Source organism: Alosa pseudoharengus, unplaced genomic scaffold (assembly GCF_046254945.1).
Source record: "Alosa pseudoharengus isolate Yale_2024_CS ecotype anadromous, Long Island Sound unplaced genomic scaffold, YU_APseudo_1.1 YU_APseudo_1.1_scf_20, whole genome shotgun sequence".
Taxonomy (NCBI): Eukaryota; Metazoa; Chordata; class Actinopteri; order Clupeiformes; family Clupeidae; genus Alosa; species Alosa pseudoharengus.
This window is the reverse complement of record NW_027468664.1, coordinates 31,520,586-31,528,436: the sequence shown is the minus strand read 5'-3', so window position 1 is coordinate 31,528,436 and position 7,851 is coordinate 31,520,586. Positions and strand designations below refer to the sequence as shown.

At 40.2% G+C, this 7,851-nt stretch overlaps 1 protein-coding gene across 1 annotated transcript; it reads right to left on the bottom strand.

Annotated features, from left to right (window-relative positions):
• Positions 1-3,054: 3,054 nt before the first annotated feature.
• On the bottom strand, positions 3,055-7,597 carry LOC143136500 (GTPase IMAP family member 8). The gene is made up of 5 exons (XM_076297225.1): positions 7,570-7,597; positions 6,159-6,854; positions 4,973-5,683; positions 4,102-4,717; positions 3,055-3,244 (listed from the first exon to the last, which is right to left on the bottom strand). Exons 1-5 carry the CDS (start codon positions 7,595-7,597, stop codon positions 3,055-3,057), a joined length of 2,241 nt encoding a protein of 746 aa, XP_076153340.1.
• Positions 7,598-7,851: the final 254 nt, after the last annotated feature.

Here is a 7,851-nt window from a genome sequence, read left to right as displayed (position 1 = left end):
AAGTATACTATATTCATTGAAGACCATTTCGGAAAAGAGACATAAAATACATTTGATTCAACAAATACAACTTCCTTATATAAATCAGTATAATATGAAAATTATATACATATATAAAATGTATTATTATTCATGAAAAGCTAGGAATACAATCAACATCACTCAAAACTCAATGTGTTCTAAACATTTGAAAGTGGATTACATACTTAGAACAAGCCTGTGGAGAATAAACACATATACACACAAACTCATACCCACACACACACACACACTTACAGAGGAGGATAGGGAAAGGTGGGGTGGGGAACCTGAAGGTTGAACACAGAAGAGCTATGACTCATTACTAAACGCATCCCCTTTTGCAGAATGCCAAATCTGACAGCAATTTGTTTATCAATAAAACAAATTCGCTTACCGTTACACTCCAGGGCCATACAAGCTACTTTAGTTTTATTATGTACGTTTTTTATAACAAGCTCCTGCTGTACAGGAATATGTACTTGATGGAAAGACGACCGAGTAGTAGTTGGAGCAGCTGAAGGTGAGGCTGAAATTTCAATGGAAATGCCTACCAGCTGTTGTGATTTCCTCCAAATTCTTTCTGGTTGTAGCTACCAAACCTAGGTTCAACACCAGATTCTGCATTGCATTGTCAAACTTGAAATAACAAGAAGCTACTGACAACGGCAATGTCAATGGAGAAAAAGTGCTTTCTGGTATTCTGCGTTTTTTTGGAGTACACAATATGTATTCATCATTTGGTCAATGTCCCCTGATCCCTGCCAAGACTCGGTTCCCCAGTAGCAATGGATATTAGGGAGGGAAGTGAACCCCATGTAAATGATCAATCCCAGAAACCTGTGAAACTCTTCTGGGGTCTTTGTCCCATGCCCCTGCACTGTTTGCATACGATGGCCTACTAAGCACAAGCTCCAATTCCTTCCGGTTGGTAAAACCACATATGCCTGGGACAACAATGTGAGTAAAAAAGAACATAACAAGTCTATTTCACACAGTTTTTTAGTCTGCACCATCCTACGCACGGCACATAAATCTATACCTTCTTCCTCCATCCCCTCATGGTCTTCAGCATTGTGAGCGCAAGCTCATGAGCAGTCAGCTACCTCTTCAGGCTTGCGAGAAGGTCTGTGTAGGTCTTGTCATCCTCCATCTGAAACAAGAGCGAAATCATACAAATACCTTTATTAATGTAAAAAATAAAATCACAAAACTACAGATTTGTGCATGTATGCACACAAAAGAAGAGGTAGCCTAAACTATTGAAGCATCCTCAGTATATACTCGAAATATTTCTAAGTAGGCCTATGAAAAGTCATTGTATTACACATGGGTTTAGCTACCCTAAATCTGATTGCCTGGCTGGCATCAAGATAAAGACAGATTACATTTCACCTAGTAACAAACTGCTGAAATGCAATAATGACATTTCTGACAGAATATGTGATTTCACATCATGTTTTCTATAACTAAATATTGAGGAGTTGAGCTTCATCTATTTCAAGTCATGCCATCTTAGAAAATGTTGAGACAAGCACGTCTGATGTTTGTCATTTAGAAGTTAGCAAGCTAAAATAGTTCACTACAGACTGCACTACAGATAACAACTGGAGGAAAGGCAGTAAGTTAATTACATTTCTGACAGAATATGTGATTTCACATCTTATTTTCTACAGCTAACGTTACATATTGAGAGGAGTAAAAATATCGCTCAACTTATTTCATGTAAGAGAACGCAACTTAGAAACGCGGCGCCCATTGATTTATTCAGCTTTGATTAGCTATACTGTCTTGCCAATATAATGCTTACCTAACAAGCAAATTGGTACTAGAAAACAAACTTACCTACAGGTTATATACTAACAGGTTTTTAAATGAATTAAATGAAACTGTCAAATGAAAATAACTGACATCAAAAGCAAACGATAATATTGCAAGCAGTTCAGAATTATACAGTTAGCTAAAGTTACGTGACGATGCACTAGCCCCCCGCTAAGCCATAATGTTGACGCTGATGAGAAAGCATATTACTGTCAAATAACATGATTTAAGGACTTCAAATTAAGATAAACCATAACTAGAACCGATGTAAAAACAATATTACCTCAGTTTATCCAGCTGTGTGGTTTCCAGTCGAGGTAAACTCCAACTTAAGTGCAGGTGGCATCCGGCTGTCCACGTCAAATGCACCGACTCAAGTGAAAATATTTTTTCAAGACTCATCTTCAAGTATCCAAAACATTTCGCGCCATAAACCCCTTAACCAATCATATCAAATTGAAGCTTATGTTGTCAGCATTACGGGGAAGATTTCAGAAATAAAATCAGTCATTGGACAGCTGAGATATTAGACGATTGGCCATCGTTACTTTTGTAACGAAATTAGAACGGTCGGGCTCGTAAGGGCTAGACAACGCGTTGAATAAAAGCACCAGATTTAATTTAATTTAATTTTACAATCAATCTGTTATATATGAGTAATAGGTTACACTAAATTAAAGTAGCCTACTAAAACATTAATAATTAAGAAACAAGCTTTATTTGAGATTGTTTTGAAAAGACAAACAAACCCCTCCAAAAAAACAACAAAATAACACAGCTATCCTATATAGGCCTACATACAATATAGCCTAGAAATGGCTCATGAAATTTAGGCTAAGTAGCCTAAAAGACTATAGCAACTAGACTAAATACTAAATTTGTTTACTTTAAATCAGGGCAATCTTTTCACAATACATATTTTCAATGTCTTACTCCTACACAATGGCCTAATAATGACAGCAAAAGTATGAAAAACACAGGTAGGTAAATTAATACAATCCAATTGGCTTATGAAAAAGCATGTGTAATTAATCAAGTTAGTTGGATAAATCTTCCAAATCTTGCATGATAGATAATAACCTAAAGCAGTAATGTTTTGTCATTCCGATTAACTATTCTGATTGAAAAATGTGTGCCATCTGTTTTGGGGGGCGTATTATCAAATATTGAAAACCGTCTTGTCAAAAAGCTGTCTTATTAGGAAGAGTCCATACTTTATCTTTCTTTTATTTCTAAGGTGTTGTCCTCACATTGTCCCTTTGCCTGTTTGGACACTGAGTTGTCTGCTGTTTGTCTACCCGGGTCCATAAGATCCTGGATGATCTTGCTGCTCCGCTCCAAAGTGGACTTCAGCTCCTGTAAGTCCCTTTGCATCCCATCAATCAAACCAAGCTTAGAGAGTTTCCTGTCAATGGATGATAGAACCTCATGGCAAGCTTCAACCACACTCACACCAGCATGTTTGATAGAGCTGCTGGTGTCAGAACTGCTCGACTCTGTTAAGGCTGATTCTACTGATTCCTGCAAGACCATCTCTAAGTAAGAGTCTATGAAGGCCTCTAGCTCCTCGATATTACTGTCTCCCCATTCATCTATTAGTGCTTGGAGGCTTTCTGACTTGATAAATTCTTTCAGGTCTCTTTGGTCATGTTGCTTAGTAGGGGACGATGGGCTTTCAGCCACGTGTTCAGCATCTTCTTTTCCAAGCAGCATGCGAGATTGCCTTTGTGGCACTGGAGTGACCACAAGCCAAGCAAGGCTCCCATCTGTGGAGACAGGAGTCCAGCCATTTGACCCCAACCCTCTAGGGCCCTGTGAGACCCCTGAGCACAACCACTCTGGAACATTTGCTACCAGCACCCTTCTTCCGGCATTCGCTGAGGGCCACTGCCAACCGTCATTTATCTGTATAAACGCTGAAGAGCTTCTCGCTGCCACCATTGCGTCACATATGCATCGTTCACCTGCAGGCCCAGCCAGTCCATGAGGTCTTTCTTGTGCAGGGGTGATATCCGATACATTTGGAGACTCAGAAACACCCAAATTATTAAAAACTCCTGCTCTCTCCATGGGACACCCTGCAATAATAAATCATTATTATTTACATATGTTTGTGTTATGTATTCCGTTCATATATGTTTCAGAGAGTTGTTGTTAGACTGCTAAATCATACTAATTAAAATGGATAAATACTTACTGTCTTGTGAGAGAGAGATGCCCTCAGGTGCGCTTGCATTATTATTTGTCTTAAGCTTTTCTAACTTTGCTGAAAGTCCCATAACAGTTGCATCTACAGCATCCTTGTACTTTTGGTCCTTGAGCCTCACCAGCACAAGCATTTCCTCAATTTTCTCCAGAAGCTCTGACACTTGGCCTCTGTCATCTCGGTTCTTGTTGTCCAGAATGTGGTATCTATTTCCACAGTTCTCAACCAGCTTTTGAAGCGGTTCCCCTTCACTCTCAATGTGCTGCTCTATGGTGGTGCCTCCCAGCCAGTCCCCATTGGTGAAAAGAACCATGGTGCGATGCCACAGCTGTTTCCCAAGTGCAGACAGGCGTGACACTGTTGCTTTAAATTCCACATTGTGGAATGAGGAACTACAGTTCACAACTAACAGGAGGACACCACACCCATGGGCATGAAGCGATAGTTCCTCAATAAAGTTGTATTTCTCCAGGGCCACAGAGTCCAATGCTGGAACTTTTATGACTGTTAACTCTCTTCCAGCCACATCTCCCTTTTTTTCAACCAAATCAATGTCATGGCCACCAACTTCAAACTCCTCTCTGCTCAGGATTGTGTTTCCAGCGGCGCTCTTGCCAGAGTGTCTTCCCCCAAGCAATGTGATCTTCAGGTCAGTGGGGACTTTGACCATCTCTGTGAAAAAACAATGAGCATAAACTTTATTTTGCACATGCCCACCATCACTAGGGAAAGCACTACTCATTTCATAAGATGTTGTGCACATAAAACATAAAACAATTAAATTAACAATCGTTCAGCAATATTCTCTATAAGACTAGAACTATAATTCCTCATCTTGCTAGTTATGATTACCTTAAAGGGCTGTTCTCTGGTACATGATATTGTAAGCACATGGTATTTAATTTTAAAGACCAGTGGCTAACTCACCAACAAGTGATCTCAGCACCTTTCGCTGTTTCCCAACTTTCATTGCTCTGTCTCTTGCCCTTCCTTTGTCAGCCTTTCTCCTCTTTTCCAACTCCATAAATATCTTCTCATCTTTCTCGTAAAGGTGACCACTGTTTCCTGCCAGCATTTCGTCAATCTTCTCCAGCATCATAGTGACTTGGAACCCATCTCCTCTGCTTTTGTTGTTGAAAACATGATACCTGTTACCACATTTCTCAACCAGCCACTGGATGGCTCTTCCTTCACTCTCAATGTATTGTTCAATGGTTGTGTCTCCCAGCCAGTCACCAAAGCTGAATAAAACAATGGCGTGGTTCCATACTCTTTCGCTGAGGAGTTCCACATGTTCCTGTAAAGCTCTTGCATACATAACAGTGAAGGCCTTGTCCACACGCACCACGAGAAGAAAGCAGTGCGGACCAGGGGGACACAGATGCGCACTTCGCATCAACTCCCGTTTCATGGACGCTGGTGAGTCTTGTGCATAGTAGTTCATCCACCAGCCGGGGGTGTCCACCAGGGTGACTTGCCTCCCTGACACACTGCATGTTTTGGTTACACAGTGAGCTGTTCGCGTCTTTCTGTTGAACTCTTCCTGTCCAGAAATAATGGTATTCCCCACAGAGCTTTTCCCCGATCCCCTTGCACCCAATAGAACAAGACTCAGTTTGTCCAAGGGTTTTGACTGACCTGTCAGAGAAAGTTTGTGAGTGGTCAAATTTCTGTATTCTGTCTGCGTCTTAAGTTTGTAATGTTTTGCCTGGTGTGTGAACTCCAAAAGTTGAGTAATACAGTAGAAAAAAACAGAGGCGCACTCAAGGGCTTGATACTCATACAAATTTGTATTGAGAGCCGAGGTTTTTACAATAAGTCTACGGACAAAAAACTGGGAAACAAACGTTTCGGGCTTAGCCCATTATCAATGTCTCCATTATGAAAAAAATGTATGGAAAACTTAAACAGTCATAACAAGTTTGTTATACATCCATATTAGATTCATATTAACTCATATCAGGTCACAGCTGATTCACTGGTCATTCAGTGGTGCACAACAACATATTTCATTACTAAGACTCTTCTATATTACAGTAAGTGGTATACAGTATATAAGCTTTTGTAATCTGTTATCTGTAGTAATGAACTTTTCAGGTCACAACCCACTCACCACTGAGCAGGCACCTTTGGGATTTCACCCTCATCCATCGCTGTTGGGCCCTCAGAACCGTGCCAGACCTGCAGTCCTCCACTTCTCGCAGAATGTGTTGGTCCATCTCAAAATAGAGCCCACCTATTCCTGCTATCATGTCCTCTATCTTCTCCAATAGATGCACACTTTGTGTCATATCATGCCCACAGTTAATGTAAAGGGCATGATACCTCTTGCCACATTTCTCAAGGATCCACTCCAAGGGTCTCCCTCCCCTTTTGATGTGGTTTTCAATTGCAACCTTATTTGAGTGTTCTCCTTTTGTGAATATAACACAAGTGTGGCGCCATGCCGCATCGCCAAGAAGTTCGAGATGCTCTTGAACAGCCCGTCTTCGCTTCTCGGTAAAGGCCGAGTCTACTTTGATGACCAGAAGAAAAATGTGCGGACCTGGGAGGCTCAGTGTTACACTACGAACAATCTCCTTCTTCACAAGCTCTGGGGTGTCGCTAGCGTGGAAGTCACACCACCAGCCTGGGGTGTCAGTGACAATAACATGCTTGCCCAAAACCTTGGCCTGTCTCCTCAGACAGGTGGTTCGCTCTCGTGTGACAAACTCCTCTGCACCTATGATTGTGTTTCCCACGCACATTTTTCCAGAGTTTCTTCCTCCAATGAGAATAATCCGGAGTTCTGAGAGCGGCTGTCCTGGCCCTGACAAATATAAAAAAAAAATTAAAAAAAACACATTTTCATTATTTGTACTTTGAAATTAAAGCCATTGAAATTATTGCCATTGAAATGATTTTTTTTATTTTTTGTATTAGTGTCTTTTATTTGTTGTTTTAGTGTTAATCAAAGAATTGAGGATTACAGTATTTACATTAAGGTATTACAAGTACTTTTAGTTAAAAAGTTAATATGTATAGTTTTGCAGGTTACACATTGTTCAATGGATAAGAACTTCTAGTATGTACAGTAACTTACATAACATACTGTAAGTAATGTACAGCAAAAGCAAGATAAGGTTGAGCTGTGTCAACATATAGCCATTATTCTCAGAAAATGTCATTCTTCTGCATACATTTGAAAGATATACTTTGGAGCTAACACTTCTAAAACAGAGCTTTGGTTTGTGGATATGACAAAACGGGAGACCACATCCTTGAAGCCAATTTCGCTGTTGAATAGGAAGGAAATCCGGGCTATTTCTTAAATGAAAAATAAACAAAAAAGCTCAAACTCAAATACTTTTTTAAATGATGTGGACAATGTTAAGTCAAATGGGTGTAGCTGGTCACGGTCCCCACCTCCAAGTTGATATCCTGCAGTGCACACTGATTCATTCAGACCTTTTTCATTCAGGCATTTTACTGAAAAACATAACATATCAAAACGTAATGGTAATAATAGAGTGACTTATGCCTACCTTGTCTCTGTATTTCTTTAGTGGCCATGTTTTGCCAGCAGTTACTTTAGGTTTACTAATTTCTCTGGAGCTGTTTTGTGTTTGCACACTCTCCTTCTCATATTCACTTGTGCATGCACTTAACAGTGTATGAGCCTGGTCAATAAAACACACTTAAAAAAATATGCAGTGCAAAGGTTCAGGTTTATGACACTCAAGGAGTCATAGCATACGCCTTTGGTTAATATACCACTACTGCCACAGCAAAACCAGTCTCTTTAACGGCTAATTGTCCTCTTATCC

Coding starts and splice junctions, on each gene's coding strand:
- LOC143136500 (XM_076297225.1), bottom strand. CDS start 7,597: ATGGCCACTAAAGAAATACAGAGACAAG. Junction 5,684..6,158: donor CCAAAGGTGCCTGCTCAGTG/GTGAGTGGGTTG, acceptor TTTCTCTGACAG/GTCAGTCAAAACCCTTGGAC. Junction 4,718..4,972: donor GGTGCTGAGATCACTTGTTG/GTGAGTTAGCCA, acceptor GTTTTTTCACAG/AGATGGTCAAAGTCCCCACT.